This window comes from Myotis yumanensis, unplaced genomic scaffold, assembly GCF_028538775.1.
Source record: "Myotis yumanensis isolate MYYU_CA2020_CCGP unplaced genomic scaffold, mMyoYum1.0.hap1 SCAF_12, whole genome shotgun sequence".
Lineage (NCBI taxonomy): Eukaryota > Metazoa > Chordata > Mammalia > Chiroptera > Vespertilionidae > Myotis > Myotis yumanensis.
In genome coordinates, this window is record NW_027223763.1 from 48161278 (window position 1) to 48184106 (window position 22829).

Below are 22829 nucleotides of genomic sequence, written 5' to 3' on the forward strand. Positions count from 1 at the left end.
TGGGATTTGAGTCTTGGACTAACGGTAAGAAAAGCAATAGCTGGCATTTGTTGGGCTCCGACTGTCCACCAGGAACCACTAATGGCGTTACATGCATCCTTTCATTTGAGCCTCCAAACCCTGTAGGAAGAGTATTATGATTGTCTTTTTCTTACTGATGAGGAAGTGAAGGGACAGCGAAGAGCACATTTGAGCTAGCACGATGCAGTTTGCTGGAGCTGGGACTTCCACACAGTCTGATTCTAGAACCTTAGCTGCTCCTTGGTGGGGCCTCCATGCCAGGCCACATGGCTCCGTAGTGACTCTGGGATGTACCAGTTTAAAGCTCCTTTCCCTTCTTCGCTTCACGGCCTGCATTCTAGCATAGCCTTGCACCGGCCCTGCATTGGCACTGTCTCCCTCCTGGTTTCCACATCTCTGGAGGGGCTGGGGAAGAAGGTTGTCTTTGGGAAGTGGATCTGTTTAATTTTGAATCTTAGTTCTGTGACCCACCTGTCCTCAGTGTAAGTCCTGGACCTGGGGCTCCGTAGTGCTTGCCATAGAGTTGCCATGAACATAAAGTAAGTTGACAGTGTACCTAAAAGAACTTTGGGAACCATGAACGTTGTGCGACTGTGTGTCAGGATAGTGACATCTATGCTCTCCTAGGGAGAGTGAGCAGCCTTGGACCTCAAAAGGACAGCACCCACCTGGTCCAAAGGGTATGAGACCTGGGCTTGTTTGTTGTAGCTACCTGTGGTCAAAAGTACACTCTGGACAGAGAGGTGGTGATGTAACTGGACTCTGTGTGTGTATTAAAAATCCCTCTTTGCTCTTTCCTCATTTCAGGTTTGTCCTTTGAGACAAGTCAAATATTTATCGAATATTCCTGAGTACAAAAGTAGTGTAGTACAGAGTTGTGAGAGAGGCAGCAGCAGAGCCCCTTTCCTGTGGAGTCTGTAGTCTTGTTGGCGAGCGAGAACATGTGTGTGTATGAAGGGAGATGGATGGTAAGTGTAAGTGCAGATCACAGTTGGGTGCTGGCTGCTGGAGGGTTTCAGAAGAGGGAGGGAACTCTGGACTTGAAGGATGAAGGAAGGGCAGTTCGGGGTGAAGAATTTGGATGGGTGGAGGGGTGAGGTTGCCGGGTTAGGGATGAACACTGAGCAGGCCGGAGGGTCTGGCAGCAGGATCTGGGAGGGTCCAGAGTGACTAGGAAGATTCTCACCAGCATGAGGAAGATTGATCTTTGGGTGGAATGTTTATGATGGATCAGAAAGGGAAGCTAGAAGCTAATCAAGTTTTTGTACAGACTCAGAGTATTTTATTCTACAGCTCAAATGAAAATTAAATGTGTTATTGATAGTAGTTTTTGGAGAGTTGAGCTGAAATGGGCAGACCACACACCTTGTTTTCCCTATTGGACTTGCCACATGAGGTTTGTATAAGGGGAGTGGGAAGAGCACATGTTATTACTTCTCCCTTCTTTTAGCCCCTGCCCTGCATATCTAGCTGGCTTATGGCCATGCATTGCACTTTAAAAGTGCTCATTGCATACTTATTTTTTACTGGATTGGGGAGAACCAGTCTCTGTGTTTTCCACTTTCTTAAGCACCAGCCTTTTTACTTGTGTTGCTAAGTATCTTCCTCCTCTCCTTTCTGGGGTCCCTGTTATAAAACTGCTAATTACCAGTATTTTGACCATATGGTAGCAGTTGTGACGAGTCTGAATCATCCACAAATGGAGTGATTGAAACTCAAATAATTGAAAATAGTCTCTGTGCATTTAAAAAAACCAAAAAGCTGTTTAGTCCTTTACATGCTCTTTTCCTTCTTTCTCTTTTTTTCTTTCTGTCTTTCCTATCAACAGTGTAGCATCTGTTCTGATCTTAGGTCCTAAGAGAGACTCGTTGGTTACAGCAATGGGGATGATCAGAGAATACCTCAAGGGAGCTTGGCTCATGCCATACGAGGCAGTTGCTTTCATATGTTCCAGAATTGAGTTGAATCATTTCTAAGGGCAGGGGTCTGGGTGGGAAATTTATATCAAGGTTGGGAGGTTTTACTTTCCAACTCTTTATATTGTTTGGTTTTCCCCACCATGAGCATTTAAGCCTTTTATAACTATATGTAAAGTTATATATTAAATAAAATAATAATATAAAAATTGGTGATGGTACTATACAGGTAAGTGATGAAGTACAGTTAGAAAATTAAATGCAATTAGAAGTCCCAGTCTATCATTACAGTTTCACAAATATTTGCTAGCTCTTGGATGTTTTTCTGCTCTGAAGTCCAAGGAGAATGACGTCCTTAACTCTAGGTTGCAGGTACTCCGTCCGTGTTTCACCTCAGATGGCGAACCGGATTGTGGATTCTGCAAGGAGCATCCTCAATAAGTTTATACCCGACATCTACATTTACACAGACCACATGAAAGGAGTCAACTCTGGGAAGTAAGTGCCTGTGCATTTTGGGAGTCTAATTCTGCAGCTACCCTAGCCTTTTTCATACTCATCTCTGAGATTGGGCGGCCAGAGGAAGGACAATTTCAGATTTAATTTCCTTCTGACTTACTGCCATTGCCACCAATAATTCCTATCTCATGGAAAGCATCGCAGTGGCCGGTGCTGGGAGATGAGGGGACCATCCCTACCCGGAGGGAAATGAAAACCTAGCTATTTACTAGTAGTGCTTTAAGCTTTAAATTCCATCTGTACTCTGTTCCCACAAAAAGTTAAAGTAAACAAGTTCTTCCACTCTAAGGAAATAACAGTTTAGGCAAAAATCCTTTGTTGGCCAAAGTGCCAGTCAGATTCTCTCTCTGTTTAGGGGAACAACACCCCTGGAGCCAGAGAAAGTTGTTATTGCAGATTGGATTTGGTTTAATGAAAGCCTTTGTGGAAAACCCCGCTTTAGAAAATAAAAAGTTAATGATCTATGTTTTGGGCTTTTGTTGTATTTTTAGAAACCAGTAAGTTAGGGAAGCAATTAAAACCGTTTTTGTTTGTTTGTTTTATTTTTTACTATGAAAATGTTAAACATAAAGAAAAGTTGACCTGAAACTAATATAAAATAATATCAAATATAAACTGTAATTGGGGGGAAAATAAAGAGAACTTGAAAGGATAGCATAGTGAACACCTATGTACTCCTGCTACCTGTAGTTAACGATGAATATTTTGCGAAATTTGCTTTACCTGTGTGAGTTTGTTTTTGCTAAAACATTTTAGTGACAGTATTATTGTACTTCAGATCTGAAGTTGTCAGGTTGTCTCCTAAAAAAAAAAAGAAAAGAATATCGGGGTCTAAGGTTGATAGTAAGTTAAGAAATCAATTTTTTCCTAAGTGGTGCTGCAGCTAACCCTTTTCATGGATGTTCCTTCTGAGGCTCCTTTTAACTTCCTCAACAAAAGGAAAGAGAGTTAAGGAGGGTGACTGTGTTACGGGATCTCTGAACTTCGTGAAGCCCAAGGAAAAGATGGTGATTTCAGAAACACCGTAGTGGCTCATAGTCCAAAGCAACAGAGGTGGTGGTGTCAGAGGTGAGAGTTGGGAAAGGTTTTGTGTGCAAAGTTGGCCCTTTCCTCTGGGGTTGGAAAAGTCAGTGATGGTCCCAGACCTGTGCATATTGCTCGAATATCACCAGTGTTTTCCTTGTTCAAACTGTGGCAGTGGTAACATCCCTAGGTAGCTGTAAAGATGAAAAGATCACATATGTACGCCACTAAGGCAAGCATGTCAAACTCGAGGCTCATGCTTGCACTAAGCAATGCCTGGCCCATAGTAGGGGCTGCAGAAATGGTAGCTGCTAAGGCTGTTCTTTCCTTTCTCTTCCCTTGGCCAAGGGTCTGGAATTATGTCAGCAGTTGGAATTATGGCCTCAGTATCTACCACAGGGTGGCCAGGGGTGAAGCAGAGCAGGCTTGAGGCCATACTGCCACCAGTGTGGCTTTTTATGACTGACTCAGCTGACCCCAGTGCATGGTCACACTGTAGGAAGATCACACATGGATCAAGATGTGGGTTTTAGTGGACCTGTGGGTCATCAACTCCAAGCTCCCCTTAAAAAGTTAAAACCCATGTATAAGTCCATGTTTAGTTTTCTGAATCTTAAGTTACAGATGATACAGTGTTTTTCCTTCTGAAGTCATGGATGGGTATTATTTTCCTCTTCTGAGTCGGTGAAATATGCATGTCAGTTAGGCCTGTGTTGTGGGGCCAGCAGTTCCTGGTGCCTCTGTCAGTGCTGTGACCAACATGCACATCTGTCCAGGGTGGTATCATGTTGACTCTCACAGGCACAACTTAAAAAAATAAACAACTAGTCCTTTACCAGTTGGAAAGTTTTGGAGGCTGCCACTTGTAACCCGCACCAATGTGCATTTTCAGTGAGGTCACCTGGTGACCAGCTGCTTGGTCACACACCCCAATTGGGGAGAAAATTGGAGTTGTATATACATAGCCTAATACGTTACCTTGTTTTCTGTAAAACAAATAGAACATCAAATGGAACGATCCTGATCAACTATAAAGTTTATTAGAGTAAGTCTGCATTCCTCACAGAATTTATATGGATGAGAAAATTAGGAAGTTCTTAGGAAATTCAGGTAAGTGGGTTAAAGCAGTGATCGGAGCTTATCTCCTGGTTCTCCCTCCCCTCCGTTTCCTACTCTTTCATTTTATATTCCACTGCCTCTCCTGCAGAGGCGGATGTCCCCTCCCTGCTCCTGGTCAAGCAACTCAAAGGCAACTTGAGATTGTGCTGAAATGTCCCATGACGATGGACATTGTTAGATTGTTAAGCATCCCAGAGTGCCCCCGAGCCTTTGATTACGTCGGTAGCTCATTGCACCCCTTCCCTTGGCAGGTGCTATTAACCTTGGACTGCATAGATCATCGATGTAAAAATAAGGAAATTGACAACTGACCATCATAGTTCCTATAGTGAGCTCATAGTGCATTTGAGGCATCATTAATTTTACACATAGTTTTTCTGAAACAAATATCTTGGCTAGTTTTGCAGAGAGCACATAGAAGGTGCTTTATGAACTCTGTGTCAGAGGAGCAGATCTGTATGTGCTGTGTGTGGACGGTGGCTGCTGCTCCTCTCTGGTGACACGTTTACTGAAAAGGCATGAGGCAAAGGAGATTTGAGGTGTCAGATCTGGAAGTTTTGTGGAGAGATGCTTGTGTTTTATTGTTTTCGAACTGATTTTGTTTTGTGTCAAACTGGTTGTCACTGAAGTCGGTGAGGGTAGGAACTCGTGTTTGCCGTAGGGCCCCCAGTTCCTGGCCCATGGCAGCAGGTGCTTGTTGGAATTACGAATGTGGTCCTTGACCAGAAGGGTATTAGGTTCTGGCTGTTGGGTGGTAGAAACACAGTGGGAGAGAACATGTGCCAGCTCTTTGATGCTATTAATTGAATTCTGAGAGATGTCCCTTAGGGACACAAACAAAGGTGAGCCTTATCTGGACTATTCCTGGCTTATGTGGCACTTTTCATTACTTGGGGTGCGGGGGGGAGAGGGGGGCGGGGAGGAGTTTGATGTATTCCAAGAGGAGCTGTAATGAGGTAGTCTCCAGGCCACTTACACCTTCTGGGTTGGTTGTGAGGGCTGTGGTGGCGAACTTGGGTAGGCTTTGGAGTCTGGAAGACCTGCATTGGAAACATATCTCAGTCACTTCCTAGCTGTGTGGACGTGGTGCAGGCTGCTTAATTTCTCCATTTCCTCATTTGTAAGATGGGCACATATATATATATATATTTTAAATATATTTTATTGATTTTTTTTTTTTTTTTTTTTTACAGAGAGGAGGGGAGAGGGATAGAGAGTTAGAAACATTCTTCGATGAGAGAGAAACATCGACCAACTGCCTCCTGCACACCCCCCCACTGGGGATGTGTCCGCAACCGAGGCACATGCCCTTGACCGGAATCGAACCTGGGACCCTTCAGTCCGCAGGCCGATGCTCTATCCACTGAGCCAAACTGGTTAGGGCATAGATGGGCACATATTACCTGCTCTGCAGAATTGTAGTGTCAAAGCCCCTAGGTCAGAAACTGGCAGAAAGTAGGTGCTGAATATCTGGTAGCCCTTGTTAATGCTCCTATAAACTCTTACAGCAGGATCTTTCACAGTGTGGGAGGGGCAGGAGAAGGCAGGGATGGGAGGGGCTAATAGGAAAAGCGATGTAAACTTGCACCTTCCTTGGTTCTGCCAGGTGCGCTCTCACCAAGTCATGTGTATTTTCAGCGCAAGCTAGTGGGAACTCCAGTAGGGCTTGCTGTAACAAGGCAGAGTGCCTTGAGAGAGGTGTTTGTTTTCTCTTTCCTTTTGCTGGTGCCCGAACCCCACTTCATTAACCCTACTCAGTGTCTGTGCCTTTGAATCCCCAGGTCTCCAGGCTTTGGATTGTCACTGGTTGCCGAGACCACCAACGGCACCTTCCTCAGTGCTGAGCTGACCTCCAACCCCCAGGGCCAGGGGGCGGCGGTGCTTCCAGAGGACCTGGGCAGGAACTGTGCCAAGCTGCTGCTTGAAGAAATCTACAGGGTATGTCCTCCGCCTCTGCCAGTCGGGAGAGGAGCCATCAGGAAGCAGTTCATTGTTTCATTCTTACTCCTTAGCAACTTTCTTCCCTGTTCAAGGGCTTATGCCAAGGAGTTAACTCTTCCTACCCATTAAACAGTTTAACATGAACTGTTTGAATGGATTAGCTGAACTAGTCAGTAAGCAGAGATCCAGTTCCCCAGATTTGGGACACAGGACAGGTACGTTTTAACAGTGTGGACACTTAAAAAGCTGAGACAGCGTTATTCAGGAAAGAAAAGGTGTAAAATGAAGCAGGTTAGCTGGTGACTGCCCACTTGAAGAGGATACAGTGCCGCGACCAGAACAGGTGCCATCTCCCAGCTCCCCCGTCCTTGCCATGTGAGGATGGGGGCTCATTGTTTTCAGGTTCTTTGAGGAGTTGGAAATGGCAATTTGTATGTGACAGTTGCGTCAGATACAAAATAGTGTCAACAGGCTAGAATTTGCAGTGTGTTCTGGAGCATAGAAGAATGTTTAGGGAAGGCAGGCCTGTGTCAGAGCATGGCAGGGGCTTTGGAAAGGCGAGAACACAGGAGATAGAAAGGATGACGAAGCTGAAGACAAGACTTCATCTGTTGCCATTTGCTTCTGCAGCTCAGACCAACCTGGGCCAACCTGTCCTCTCAGTTGTCACAGGTTTTTCTCTGTCAGTCCATACAAACAACATGTAGACAGGCATACACGCTCTTCCTGTTTCCCCAAAATAGTCGAGGTGACCTCAAATAAGCAAGGAAGGAATTGGGAGGGAAGGAAAGATGATGGCAGAAGAAATAGGATGAAGCTGCTTGAAAAAACATTCTTTAAGCCAAAACCGGTTTGGCTCAGTGGATAGAGCGTCGGCCTGCGGACTGAGAGGTCCCAGGTTCGATTCCGGTTGAGGGCATGTGCCTGGGTTGCGGGCACATCCCCAGTGGGAGATGTGCAGGAGGCGGCTGATCGATGTTTCTCTCTCATCGATGTTTCTGGCTTTCTGTCTCTCTCCCTTCCTCTCTGTAAAAAATCAATAAAATATATTAAAAAAAAAAAAAAAAAAAAAAGAAAAAACATTCTTTAAGGTCCCATATACTTGGTTAGAGGAGAGTCACAAATCTGGCCTCAGGATTTCTGGTTGTCTGTACAATCCTTGCCTCGGATCCATGTCAGAAGGTGAAACCTTCTCCTTGACATGCAGAATCCAGGACAGGCTCCCAGGAATCCTTATTTCTCTGCTCTGTATGCGAGGCCCCGCATTCTTGAGCTGAGCACTAGCAAAAACTATACTTTGGGTGATTTGCTATTGCATGGTTTATAGTGTTTGTAAATTGCCTTTTCTCTTCAGCTGAAGAGACTTTCATCTCTGTATTTGTCTGTGTATTTAGTCTCAGTTAGTTGACATTTCTGTGGTTCTTTCCTGAAGTCTCCAAGGAAGCTTTGCCCTGTTTAAAGTAGCAAAAATCATATGTGAGCCCTAACTGGTTTGGCTCAGTGGATAGAGCATCGGCCTGCGGACTGAAGGGTCCCAGGTTCAATTCCGGTCAGGGGCATGTACCTTGGTGGTGGGCACATCCCTAGTAGGGGATGTGCGGGAGGCAGCTGATCCATGTTTCTCTCTCATTGATGTTTCTGACTCTTTATTCCTTTCCCTTCCTCTCTGTAAAATATCAATAAAATATATTTTAAAAAAAGATCATATGTGAGCCCTTATGAAATAAAACAGGTGATTTTGTTTTATTTTTAAATACTTTTTGTCGCTGTAATTTATTCATCATTGTGGTAGAGTGGCGCCTGATTCATGGGTATTGATCCCTGCACAGGCCTGGCTAAAGAAAACAGCCTATAGCCAAGTCTTCTCCCCGTCCAGTCACCATTCTCAACAATACCTCATTGGTTGCAAGGTGGAACAAGTAAGAATGAACTGCTTCAGAGTTCACTAAAATGTCCAGGTCTTAATGGTTTTAATTAATGTTCATCTAATTAAAATGGAAGACAAGGGACCTATAATTGTGTCTTCATCGGAGTGACTCTACTCCCTGTCCTCACCATTCAGCTAGCAAATATTGGTGGAAAGAAATGCCCTCTCAAATGAAATCCTCCTGCAGGAGGAAGTATCTTCTCACTCTTTTTGTGTGGCCAAAGGCTGGCCTTAGCTTTTTTTTTTTTTAAATATATTTTATTGATTTTTTTTACAGGGAGGAAGGAAGAGCGATAGAGAGTTGGAAACATTGATGAGAGAGAAACATCGATCAGCTGCCTCCTGCACACCCCCTACTGGGGATGTGCCCGCAACCAAGGTACATGCCCTTTACCGGGATTGAACCTGGGACCCTTCAGTCCGCAGGCTGACGCTCTATCCACTGAGCCAAACCGGTTATGGCTGGCCTTAGCTTTTTTGATGCTAAATCAGCCCTGTGTTTGATGCTTAATTTAGTGACTTTTTTGAAAGATGAGTAGTAACTAAAAGTTGGGAGTAAATAAACGATCCAGAGGTTACCATGTCACTTAGTTCAGGAAGTTAGTCATCTAGACCATCGGTCGCCAACCTTTCGGTCCTCATGGACCGTCAGTGGTCCATGGACCACTGGTTGGCGACCGCTGCTCCAAAGGTTTCCTTAAACCAGCAGTTGCCAGTCTTTCGGACCTCACGGGCCACCAGTGGTCCAAGAACCATCGGTTGGTGACTGCTGATCTAGACACCTGTGACGACAGACTGTGCATGTGATCCATGCGTCCCTAAGCCCCTGACAACTGGTTCAGGTTTCCCTTCCTTGTGGCTTGCAGGCCCCCTGACCGTGGGGACCCTCCCATCTCTCTCCAGTAGACCTGGGGGAATTGGAAGCATCACATTACAGAAGAGCCCAGCTGGAGGGAGGGTTCTGTATCCTCATAAATAGCACGTTATAGGCCTCAGGGTGAAAGCAAGGCCACAGAGAGAAAACATGCAATCTGGATTAAGTTATTTTATTTCCCCCCCTTTACTCTAGTTAAGTTCTACTTAAAACCATTTCATTGTGCCTGCACCAAGTTTGTTTGTTTGTTCTAATCATTAAGAAAATTTCTTTTGTGTGTGTCTATGGTCTTTAGTTGTTAAAAGGATGAAAATGCTTCATGTTTTTATGGATAATTCTTTATATGTCTGTGACATGACATGGTTTAAAAGAATAATAAAAACATGTCCCCTTTGAAGGTGCTGTTTATTTTTATCAACATTGTAGTCCTCTGATCTAATCCCTCTTATTCTATTTATGTCTCATCAGTTACCAACCAAGTCCTCTTGATTGTGTTCCAGGCTTTTTGAAACTGCCTTTTCTGTCCATCTTTTAAGCTGCCTCTGTCTCCTACCCTCCCTCCCCCCCCCCCCCCACCCCCCAACCCCTTTCCCCACCACGTGTGCTGCTGTCCGCACTTATAGGAATGGGAGTCCTCTCCTGATCTTCTCCAACATGCCCTTCCGTCTAAATCTCTTGAAACACTTACAGTCTGTGAAAGGAGCAAGTTTTGTAAAAACACTTTCGTTGGTCCTCAGATTCTCCATGGGTCAGAATTTTTTGTTTGTTTGTTTTTTAATGGAAATACGTATGTTACACCTCTTGTCCTAACATTGGCTTAGAGCAGCGGTTCTCAACCTGTGGGTCGCGACCCCTTTGGCGGTCGAACGACCCTTTCACAGGGGTCGCCTAAGACCATCCTGCATATCAGATATTTACATTACGATTCATAACAGTAGCAACATTACAGTTATGAAGTAGCAACGAAAATAATTTTATGGTTGGGTCACAACATGAGGAACTGTATTTAAAGGGCCAGTAGGTTGAGAACCACTGGCTTAGAGAGAAATATTGCCCTTTAAGGTAGTTTAGGAAGAGCAGTAGATTTTCATAAAAGCTGGCAGTAGGATAAGCCCCCTTATTTTCCTGCTCAGTTGTAAATGAGGTCTGATGGCAAAGAATGAGTGTTTGTGCTGATAATTGATTTATTCCCTACACTGCATGCATTTGAGAGAGGTTGCCTGGCTGGTGTGGCTTAGTGGTTGAACATCATCCCCATGCACCAAGAGGTCGCCGGTTCGGTTCCCAGTCAGGGCACATGCCTGGGTTGCACGTGCAGGAGGCGGCTGATCATGTTTCTCTCTCTCTCATCGTTTCTCCCTCTCCCTTCTCCTTGCTCTAAAATCAATAAAAACTTTTTTTTTTTTTTTAAAGAAGAGAGTGGCCACGTGTTTAAAGTCTGGGAGTCTAGGCTTAGATAGTGATGTGCCATCATGAGAAACTGGGTTCTTTTTGTGGCATGTAGAAAATACGTAGAAATTCAAGGTCATCCCTCTTTCACTGTGTACAATGTAAGTTTGAATTGTTTTAAATAAAGTTATCTCAGAAAGAACGATCAGAAAGACTTTTTTGTGTTTGTTAATTATCACCTGAGGATACGTTTTTTCCATTGCTTTTCAGAGAGAGTGGGAGTGAGGGAGAGAGAGAGAGAAAAAAAAAAACACCGATGTGAGAGACACATCGACTGGTTGCCTCCCTGCACATGCCCCAGTGGGGGCAGGGAGTGAACCTGAAACCCAAGTACATGCCCTTGACTGGGAATCGAATCTGAGACCCTTTGGTGTGCAGGCTGACACTCTAACCACTTCAGCAGTAAAGACAGGGCAATAAAGACATTTTTAAGGCACACATATAAACAAGTCACGCGTGCATGTAGTAGAAGCAGAATGGCTGAAATGGTCAAGAACCCCAAGAATGAAAGAAGAAAGGCAACCAAAACAATCCTCAGGAGAAAGTTTGTGAAAATTCTGTTGTGCTTATCGATTTGGGAGAAAAGGAAGGAAAAGTGGCGCGAAATAGTACATAAGTAGTAAGAATGGAGAAATCTGGTCTTTGTAATTCTTCAGTTAAAGATGCCCAGGAAGAGTCACAAGGAGACACTAATGTAACTTGACAAGCAGTTTGGAATGTGATGGGATAAGTTTTAGGCTAAGGCCCTTCCATGTCAGATCGACTGTGGTGTTCCCTGACAGATTAAATAAACAAGCCGCACCCACCTCACCCTTGTTAATGACCTGTACATTTCCTAGAACTGATTATGCTTTTTTTTTGTTTATGTGTCCTGCTGCTGCTGCCGCTTTAATTACGGAGGGGAATTTTTATTTTTCCTTAGATACACCTCAGTAAACTTGAATGTCTATTTATTCTGATGGTCTCAGCTAATACAATTGCTTTGATGACCAGTTAGTTTAACCCCCCAAAGTTAAGTGATACAAGGATTCCTCTGAAAAGATTTGTATTCTGTTTTATTATTGCTTGAATTTTGCAATCTGCTCTTTTGTGGTTCTGATATTCTGGGTATTTGTGACTGTTTTCTTGGTTTTCGATTCTCTGGTTGGTATAACGACTAATCTTGAAAGTGTTTGTATTTATAGGGTGGATGTGTGGACTCGACCAACCAAAGCCTGGCTCTATTGTTCATGACCCTTGGGCAGCAGGACGTTTCCAAAGTCCTGCTAGGACCGCTCTCTCCCTACACGTGAGTTGTTTGCGCTCAGCCTCATTACTGCTGTCCAGTTTAATCTTCCAGTTGCATGACATGACAAAGGTGCTGGACTGTGCATAGCCTATCACTATGAACACCTGCTTGGACTGATCCTGGAATGAGCTGGAGGTTATCAGTCTTAACCTGGTGTTTGGCAGGCTCTTGCCTTCCTTTCTCTTCTGTAGTTACATTATTCCCATGCCATTGAAGTTGTGTGGTATATTAGACAGTTCTTTTGTCTATGCTTTAGATTTTTCTCATTTTGGAGGTAATCTGGTTCCATTATAACTTAGATTTTGTTAGTTTGTTTTTTTTTTAATCCCCTCTTTTCCCTACCCGTGGCAAATAGGGCTGTCTTTTTGTCCAACATGATAGGGTATAAACTGGCTGGAAAGATGAAAAAAGAGGCCAAGTCTATAGTAATGCCACTGGACCAGTGTGGGTATTGTAAAGGTGAGTTTGAGGCCATTGGATGTTATCAGAAGATGACTGCTGAGGCATCAAAGCAAGCGCTCTACAAAAAGAGCAGCCGATGAGAAGACTTGGATTGTTAACAGCACAGTGGAAGCAGCACTTCCCATAGGTAGCAGATGAGCTTGCTGTAAGCAGCCTGTTTGAGCCCTGACCTCTGGGTGTGCGTCCATGTGCTCGAGATCATTACACGGCCATCTGTGGGTGGGGCGGGAGTGGGCCTCTGTGGGAAGAGACACTCAGGTAGATATAGACTGAACTGTCCTTTTTCGGTTATCATGGTACCGATGCTGTATATCTGGAAGGTACAGTACTGTGATAACTGAAGAATGGTGGTGCCATCACATTGAGTAAGGGGCCAGCGCTGCGGAGGAGGCATTGTACCTCTGGAACATCGCTTGGGGCGCATGGAGACCAGAAGCTTGAAAGAGATTGTTTTGGAGGTTTTTTTATTTGGAGTTGGTGGTGGGAGGTTTTGGAACATGGCAATGGAAGAGAAGACACTCTGAGCAGTGGGGGAAGACTGATAAGCAGGAAGCTAGTGAGGAACCACATTATCTGCTAACAGTTGTAAAATATTTCATGGGACAGGCACCTGAAATTGAGTAATCCTCAGTGGAACACTAACACCAGGGATCAGCATTGCTGAAACAGACTTTGTAGCTAAGGTGTTTGGAGAGGAGGCGAAGGGGCACACACAGGGCCTGAGTGCAGAGATTCACTTCCAGTAGAGCGTTGGCTGGAAGCGCTGACTGCTCTGTGACCACCAGGCCCCTTCAGCCAACTCTCTTGCTGCTGCTGCTGCCGCTGCTGCCTTCCCAGCCCCCGCTTCAGGGCAGCGAAGGCCTGACCGCTCACACCGCTTCAGGCAGCCTCTAGATGTGTGTGGTCGTGGGGCATGGGGTTTGGCAGAACATTATGTGCAAAAGGAAATCTATATTTTTAGTTTTCCTTGACCCTTTTTTTTTTTTTTTTGGCTCTTAGAGTTGTTTTTTTTTTTTTCAGTTTGGCTACAGGGCCTTTATAGTTTTTTTCAAGTCAGCAGCCCCTGTGGAGATGGTCAAGATGTGCCTGGATATTTTTTTTTCAAGTTCCCGTGTCCTCCTCGTATACCCCCTCACCAAACATTAATTGCAGTCTTGTCTTCCAGAAACCTCGTCTAAAATGACTACATCTCCCAGGAAAACAAAGTGGTCTGCTCTGAATGGAGCTTTACAGGCTTGGGACAAATAGCAGAATTGTGTTTGAAACTAGGGGCTATGTTTCTCTGGGTTTCCTGCCTCCCGGGGTTTCATGCAGGAGGGCCTGCCATGGGGTGGACAGCACCGCCTCCTTTCTTTTTGGTAAGCGAGCACACGGTGGAGGCAGGAGATTGTAAGGAGTTTATTTTTGAAAGCTGTATCTGTTTGGGACCCTTGTTGCTTGTTATCATTGTGGAAGGCTCCAGGGATCCAGAGTGATGAAGGGCAAAGGTGGGAAGAAATAGATGTCCTTCTAGGACCGAATAGACAAAGTTACCGTATTTGTGAGTACAGCTTAGGATGAAAAAGACACAGAATCTATAGTTAGTATAATTGTGGTGGGGAGTGGGGATCCTATTTGGAGTCAAGAGTTTTGGAGACCAAACTCACTTATTTTTATAAAGTATACTTAAAGTCATAAAAATCTACTTTGTGAATTCTCAAATTTCTCAAGAAAACTAGAATCAAGAAATGTATTTCTTGTGGCAGTTTTCACGTTCTGATTTGTTTAAAAAGTTTTTTAATTTTTTTTTTTTGTTCTTTTACAGAGCACTGGGATTTAGAGGGATGTGTTTTCTTATAGTATTGCTTTGAAACCCTTTCTGGAAAATAAGGGTGTCTGTTCCCTTTCTTCTTCCCTCCGTCTTACTTCTGTTGGTGGTTTTCTGTGTTACTTGAGAAAGCACATCTATATGTGTGAAATCATTCGGGAAGGCCAGAGAGATGTTTTTCAGAAGAATAAAATAGTATTGGCTAACATGCTGGTATGCGGAAAATCTATTTCTGTTCATTTTGTTGAGTTTCAGGTGGTTTACAATTGGTGACAGTGATTCCACCTTCCCCTGAAAAAGCTTTATATTACAGTTTAGGGAGGATTTATACTTTATTTAAAAGTGGAATTAACAGCAAGAAAATCACACTTTCACAAATTATCTGATTGGAGACTGCAGTTACATGTTGTCGGTACGTGGTCGTGGAAGTGCAGCCTCCCCGATTTCAGTGCTGGCTCTCCCGGGAAACACCGGGGGACCGGGGACAGCGTGTAGCGTCTCTGAGCCTTGGTCTTATCTGTGGAGAAGGAGAATGGTACTGAAGTCGGGTTTGTGGAGATGGAGCAAGGCTTAAAAAGGTCAGGTACTTAGTGCTCCCAGCCAGCAATGCAGTGGGCCTGGCAGAGCCCAATCAGGGCCGGACACTGCGGTTTCCGCCCGGATACGCCCTTGCCCTGCCCCAGCTGGGAAAACCCAATCTCCTGTTAAGGTCACTCTGAACACCAGGAGGCCCAGTAAACTTGCTTTGGGTTATCTCAGGCCTGAAGTCAGCTGTAAAGTGTTTGCTCAGATATCTATAAATCTGTATCCATTAATTTTTAAATTTATGACCAACTACTGCAGTCATATTGCTAAATAAACAACACACATCTCACTTACTGTTCCCAAGAACTCTGTAAGGTAGGTGTTTATTTAACAAACACAGTATGTACTGCTGGCCCAATGTTTTAAGCACTTGACAAATGAGAACTCATTTAGTTTTCATCATAACCCTAGGAGGTTACTATTGCACACTCCATTTTACAGGCGTGGGGACTGAGGCACAGAGAAGTTGAGTCATGTGCCCAAGGTCACATAGTCAGCAAGTGGAGTTCAGAGCCAGGCAGTCTTGCCCAGAGTCCGTGCTTCCCGGACCCACTGCTCTTATGCAAGTGCTGGGATTCCGCCCCTGTTGCTGGATTTCAGACACCTCCCTGCCCGAGGCAGGATGCCATGCCACGCCTTTCCAGAATCCTCAGTTCAAGTGACGCTGCAAAATGATCTCCTGTCTTTACTTGGAATCTAAAATGAACCATGCCTCTTCGGTTTTTCATGCCGGCCAAACCTGCAGCTATTTGGGTTCAGTTGTTTAACTGCTCTCCTCAGCTGGCAGGATACCACTCCCCCTGACAGTTGTGATTTAATTGTGTTTAAATGCTGCAAAGCCCTGTCACTTTTATTAAACTGTTTGAGCCGCAGACCATATTTGGCATATGGTAAAAGCAAGTGATGTCTTCACTTTTCGGATGAGCAAGAGAGTTCAGGGACCTGCTCATAGTGAGTTTTTAGCCAAACTTGTCCTGGGACCCACATCTCCCAACCATGCAACCAGCCTGTCTGTCTCCTTCTGCCTTTATAACCGAGTTTGTTCTTAGAGCAGAGGCCAGCTGGGCTTTGGGAAAGCCTCTGTCTGGAGAAAAAGCACCGCCAATACATTTAAAGCTGTGGTATAATGACTACAGGGGCCCCATCCAGCAGATTCTCTTCTCACCCCCAGGTCTCTCACCCCTCCTTAGACCTGAGAAGTAGGTAACCCCAATATCTGAGTGGTTTGGTGGAACAGGAATCAAGAGCCTCTGTTGTGGTTTGTGTTTGTGGACTTGAGAGAGAGAGAGAGAGAGGAAGAGAGAGAGAGAGAGAGAGGGCGCTTCCCATGATTGCTTTCACCTCCACTCTCCAGCAGGCATCAGAAGAGGGACCTGGTGAGCGGTGCTGTATTTTAAGGGGCAGGGCCTGGCACCTGGTCAATCCTGGGCAGTTGGGATTCAAAGGATAGATGACTTTGAGCCCAATGGCTGTCACCTGTTGATCAACAATGCTGGTGGGAACAACCTACTCTTGGAAGATATACGGGAAAAATTATCTCTGTTTTCCAGGATTCTCAAAACCTGCTTCTCAGGTGGCCTGGAGGCTTTCATGGTCTGGGTTTGTTTTTTTTTTTTTTTTTTTTTTGGATAAGTCACTTTGTATTAGGAAAAATAGTTTACTACAGATTTAGTTCTCTTAAGTCCTTCTCACGGGAATTATAGTCCCAGCTGCCTAACATGGTTGGTCTAAAAAGCTGCCAGTTACACTGCGCAAGTGGGCAGTCCTCTCTCTCAAGGCTCTGCGTGCATGGCTCTCTTTTGCCTGGCTGTGCGGCCATGTGGTTGTGTCTGGGAAGTTGTGGATCTACAGAATGGTGCTTGGAAGAGAAGGAAAGGGAAGAGGTGGGGCCTGGTGGGGCCTGTGCTTGGGGCTGTGGAGAGGATGTGGATCAGCACCGGACGTGACCTTTGCTCACTGCCTGTGTATGTGGGGCGGGTTTATTCTCTGTTTGCTTTTCATTTTCTTAAAGAGACTGTTTGTTAGGATTTAATATTGTCTGGTTGTTTCTCAGCTCTGAGCATGTTTGATAGCTGGAGGTAGGAGGCCATTCTGAAGCATACCTTAATCCAGTCCCTTACAGAGTCCTCCTCAGACAGGCCCTTGGCAGAACATTGTGTAAAAAGTGGAACCGACTTTGCTTTTTCTAACGATTCCAAAGGCTACAAATACCTCAGAGCTGCAAATATGTAGGCCTGCACACTCAAACCTGTGTTTCTCCGTCCTTCTCCAAGAGATCTGAAGCAAGCTGAGGCCTCTTAGGAGTTCTGCCAGCTGGTGGGGTGTCTGGTTTTTCCAGCACAGTTGAACAATTCAGAGTGAAGTAGGCTGGGGAGGCTCTGGTAGCAGGCCTGTATTAGAGCCCGGTCAGCAGCGAGAGAGAGAGCAAGCTGTTTCCTCCTCAGAATGCAGATGAGTGGGTGAGATGCTGGCTTTGTCTGCACTGCTGCCAGCTGGAGGCTTTGCCCACAGATGTGGACTGTTTATCTATGGGTTTGATGTTTTTCTTTTTTTCCTAGGACAGGGTGCAAACACCTAAAAATTGGTAAGACAGGAAAGGCAGCAGGGAAAGAACGGACTTCCCTTAATTGCTAAGTCATTTCTCAAAATTAGTCCTAACTCCTAAATTCTATTTCTTGCCTCATTAGTGAATGCCAGACATAATGCCTATCATGTATAATGGGTTTCAGTGGAGAGAGAGGAATTGGCCCTGGCCGGGTAACTCAATTGGTTAGAGCATTGTCCCAATATGCCAAGGTTGCAAGTTCAATCTCTGATTAGGGCACGTACAAGAAGCAGCCAATGAATGTATAAATAACATTTGTTGTGGAACAGCAAATCAATGTTTCTCTCTCCCCCCACCCTTCCTTTTCCCCTTCCTTCCTCCTCTCTCTCTAATTTTTAAAAAGAGGTGATATCTGGCTGGTGTGGGTCAGTGGTTGAGCATCGACCCAGGAACCAATAAGTCACTGGCTTGATTCTGAGTCAGGGCACATGCCTGGGTTGCAGGCTCCATCCCCAGTAGAGGACATGCAGGAGGCAGCAGGTCGATGATGTTTCTCTCATCAATGTTTCTATCCTTCTCCCTTCCTCTCTCTCTGAAAATAAATAAATAAATGGGAAAAAATTAAAAAAGAAATAAGAAATTTTTTGGTGTGCATGTAGCATTTATCAGAAATACTCTCCAGGGAGTTCCTGTTTCATTTCTTAACCACTGACATGCCGGTCATGTCAGCCAGACAGGGTGAGGAATTGTTTGGGCCCCCTTTTCTCCTTTTTGTCTTTCTCTACTTTGACTAGATTGATTAGGACAGAGGGACAGGAAGGGGTGGGAAATTCATTGCAGAAGGCATTAGATTGAGTTTGGTATATACTCTGAGGGTGCGAGCCGGGATCAATACTTCTTTTTAACTTCACAAATATATATTGTTTATTTAAGTACCTTTTTTGAAATATAATTCATATACTACCTTAAAGTGTACCATTCAGTGGTTTTTAGTATATTCACAAAGTAAATATAACTACTATCTAATTTTAGAACATTTTCACCATCTCGGAAAGAAACCCCTTACTCATTCATGGTTCTGTCCCATTCCTCCCAATCCTCCCAGCCCAAGGCAGTCACTAATCTGCTCTCTGCCTCTATAATAGAGTTGCCTGTTCTGTCCATTTCGTGTAAATAGAATCATACAATGAGTTTCTTGGTGACTGGCTTCTTTCACTTAGCATAATGTTTTCAAAGTTCATCCATATTGTAGCATGTACCTGTATTTTGTTTCTTTTTATGGCTGAATAGTATTCCATTGTATGGATATACCACATTTTGTTTATCCATTCATCAGTTAATGGGCATTTGAGTTTCCACTTTTTTACTATTATGAATAATGCTCTTTTGAACATTTGTGGACAAGTTTTTGTCGGGGGTGCATGTTTTCATTTCTGTATATACCTAGAAGTAGAATTCTTGCATCACATGATAACTCCTTGTTTAACATTTTGAGGAACTGCCAGACTTTTCCACAGTGGTGACCATTTTTTATCTGACCCACTCATTGGTTATTAGCGCTTTTTTACTGTAACCATTTTATTGGGTGTGAAGTGGTATCTCGTAGTGGTTTTGATTTCCACTTCCCTAATGACTAATGATGTTGAACATGTTTTCGTGTGTTTATTGGTTATATGGATATCTTCTTTAGAGAAATGTCTTTGCAGATCCTTTACCCATTATTAAATTGGGTTATTTGATTTTTATTATTGAGTTGCAAGAATTCTTTATATATCCTATATACTAGACCCATATCAGATATATGATTTAAAATATTTTCTCCCTGGGGACTGTATTTTCACTTTCTTGATAGTGTCCACAAAAGGTTTTAATTTTTATGAAGTCCAATTTATTCATTTTTTCTTTCATCATTCTGCTTTTCCTGTTGTGTCTAAGAAACCACCACCTAACCCAGCCGTGGGCAGCCGGATCTGGCCCATTTGAAATGAATAAAACTTAAAAAAAAAAAAAAGACCGTACCCTTTTATGTAATGATGTTTACTTTGAATTTATATTAGTTCACACAAACACTCCATCCATGCTTTTGTTCTGGCCCTCCGGTCCAGTTTAAGAACCCATTGTGGCCCTTGAGTCAAAAAGTTTGCCCACCCCTGACCTAACCCAAGATCATGAAGATTTACTCCTGTTTTCTTCTGTGAGTTTCATAGTTTTAGCTCTTACATGCAGATCTTGGGTCAGTATTGAGTTATTTTTTATGTATGATATGAAGAAAGGGCCTATGTGAAGTTTTTCCAGCACCATTTATTGAGAAGGTTATTCTTTTCCTGTTGAATTATCTTGGCACCCTTTTTGAAAATCAGTTGAATGTAAATGGGTTATTTCTTGACTCTCAATTCCGTTCCATTGACCTGCATATCAGGATAAGTAATTTGAAAGCTCCTCAGGTGATCCCATGTACATTCAGTGCTGAGAACCATCTGGCTGGGGTAGGGAGTTTGGATGGTTTGATTGGCAGCACAACACAAGATTGCTGGAATACTTTTAGTTCAGGTATACAGACCATCTGTTCCTAACTAAACCAGTGTTTTTCAAACTTGCCTGATAAAAACCATCAGGGGTGCTTGTGAATAATAGCTTTCTGGCTCCTCTGTACTGGAGAGACAGGGCCTGGAAAAGGGTGGGAAGGGGGACTCTTTACGTGTGCCTGTGATTCTGGGCTCTTCCACATGGATATGCCTTCCCCACCAGTTGCCAGTGGATCAGAGCCTTCAGGAACCTGTATGATTAATGAGTTCTTCAGGTGGGTCTTATAGGCCAGCCCAGGAGAAGCCTACATACTCATACCGTGGTCCTGCCACAGATTTGCTGTTCCCAAGGTACTCTTGGGGTGAAGCTGTAGCTCTGTCTTAAGGGAGATGACAAGAAACAGCCTCATGAAACTTCTCACCATATTTACTGTGAGCACTTTCCTGGCCACCTTATTTAATATTGCCTCCTTCCATGTACACACAGATGTTGTTATACCCACATTTCCTCCTCATCTGCCTTGTTTGCTATTTAAATTTCCCCTTTCAAGAATATTTAACTTCTCTTGTCTGCCCATTAGATTGAAAAACGTCATGTGAGAAGGGATTTTTAGTTGACTGCATCATCTCCTGCACCAGGAACAGTGCCTGACACATTGTAGGCATTCAGTAAATATTTGTTAACTGAGTGGAAGGGGGTTGTCGAGGTTGAGGAATGAAGAGACACATCTCTGTTTTGGCGTCAGCAGTAGTCATTCTGCTTTGGTTTTACTGCATGACGCTGTGAATCGTGACAGTATGTGTTTCTCTCTTTGCAGGAGCCACTCAGAGTAATGCCACATTTATGTCCACTGTAACACGGGTGCAGGACAGGACTAACCTCTAACATTATTTCTTTAAGCCATCTGCTTGTATTGTGTGCATCTCTACACATACACAAATCCTCTTTGGAAGCTGGTGGGCTATAAAGGAATATTATTTAATCAGCTTGATGAGAATTGCTTAATTTTGGTCATTCCTCTTGATTTGAAATCAAAAGCTTGGGCTCTAGGTGGAGGAGAACTTTAAATAAAATCAAATTCTGCCTGGCTGGTGTGGATCAGTGGTTGAGCGTCGACTTATGAACCAGGAGGTCACGGTTTGATTCTGGCTGATTCCCATTCAGGGCACATACCCAGGTTGCAGGCTCAATCTCAATTGGGGGGCGAGCAGGAGGCAGCCAATCAATGATTATCTTTCATCATTGATGTACCTCCCTCTTTCTCTCTCCCTCTCCCTTCCTCTTTGAAGTCAATAAAAATATATTTAAAAAAAATCAAATTCCTCTTTCATTCTTCCCCTTTTTTATATTTTAGGATAGAATTTTTGCGGCATTTGAAGAGCTTTTTCCAGATTATGTTTAAAATTGAAACCAAGCCGTGTGGCGAAGAACGCAAGGGTGGGGATAAAGTGCTCATGACCGGTGTTGGCATTGGCTTCTCCAACCTTAGCAAGACCCTCAAGTGATACTGTCACAGGATCAAAGGCCCCAACGCCTACAGACAAAGCAGAAGCTGCCAAGGACCCAGAGGGACTAAGTCCAAACAGGGCAGCATAGCCTCGGGTATTGAGGCCTTTCTTCATTTTCCATTTAAAAACAATCAGAATATGCAAATAAAAGACATATTTATATCATGTGGTTTCCAGCCATTTCTCCAGTGGTATTGCCATTCCTCAGGACGCCTGTCACGATGTGCTCCCTTCGCTTACCTGGACAAAGAACAGGCCTGCAGGACACAGTCACGCTGCTAGACCATCGGCACAGCTCCATGTCAGCCATGCTTCCCCGGCCCACATCCCTGGGCTCCTGTCGTGTGGCCGTTTTCCAGACCTGTGGCATCTGTTACTGTTCTTCCTGCAAGGACGGACCTCTTTGAACCTTGGTTCCTGTGTAGGGATTAAATGAGACAACCACAGTGGAAACTCTTTATGAGTGACGCAGTGTTATGCAAATTTCAGAAAAAAAAAAAAAAACAGACGGTATATGAGACCATTCCATCCCTCATTGTCGGATTGGACTCAGCTGTCTTGGAGACAGATTCTGCTCCCTGTCTGGTTCATTGTGTGTGTGGGGATGAGTGCCTGGGGGTTGGGGGGTTGGGGAGGAAGAGGTCCAATTAAAGTTACTGGATATTTTCTCTATCTCAGTTGTGCTATACATTTTCTTATTCTCATAATAACTCTGTAATGTAAAATTTATTCCCTCCGCAAGAATATTCAAAAAGGATATTTTGTTCCTTTGAAATTTATAATGTTAAGACATTAGACCACCTGACTTAAAGATCTTAGTATAATAATGTCAGAGTCTGGAATTTTGCCTCACTTATAAGCTAGGAAGTTAGATTATTAATGTTTCATGGATGCTAGCAGAATACACGAGAGTCCTCACTCAGAGTCAGAGAACTGTCACTCAGAGCACAGCGAGCAGCATGACTTCATGTTTGTGTTGGTTCCTCCTGTTTCCCAAGTCCCACATGGTGACGTGGAGGGGCCCAGGAAGACGCCATTCACACAGTAGGTTGCATCACAGGCAAGGCACATGCGTGCTTGGGGACTCTGCCCCCTCAGCACACCTGCTCTTGTTCCAGGTGTGGACATGACGTAATCTCTCCAGATTGCTTGCAGTGAACACAGTTATGAGAAGGGGGCCAGGTAAAGGCCTCCCCAGCACGAATGTCTAGGAATACTAAGGGTTGCAGTTACGGCATTGGAGTTGGTAGAAGGGGGAAGATCTAATTCTATTAGGATTCCAAGTGGGACTCCCCTCCTGGGGTGGGCTTTGGAAGTAT

The 22829-nt window shown here is 44.1% G+C and overlaps 1 protein-coding gene across 1 annotated transcript in view; it reads left to right on the forward strand.

Annotated features, from left to right (window-relative positions):
- Positions 1–22148, forward strand: part of RCL1 (RNA terminal phosphate cyclase like 1) — a 65232-nt gene extending 43084 nt beyond the window's left edge. The window contains exons 6-9 of the mRNA XM_070431598.1: positions 2310–2435; positions 6380–6536; positions 11974–12077; positions 21357–22148. Of these exons, the coding sequence (XP_070287699.1) occupies positions 2310–2435; positions 6380–6536; positions 11974–12077; positions 21357–21507 (538 nt within the window). The 3' untranslated portion in view covers positions 21508–22148. The remainder of the gene's footprint in view (positions 1–2309; positions 2436–6379; positions 6537–11973; positions 12078–21356) is intronic.
- Positions 22149–22829: the final 681 nt, after the last annotated feature.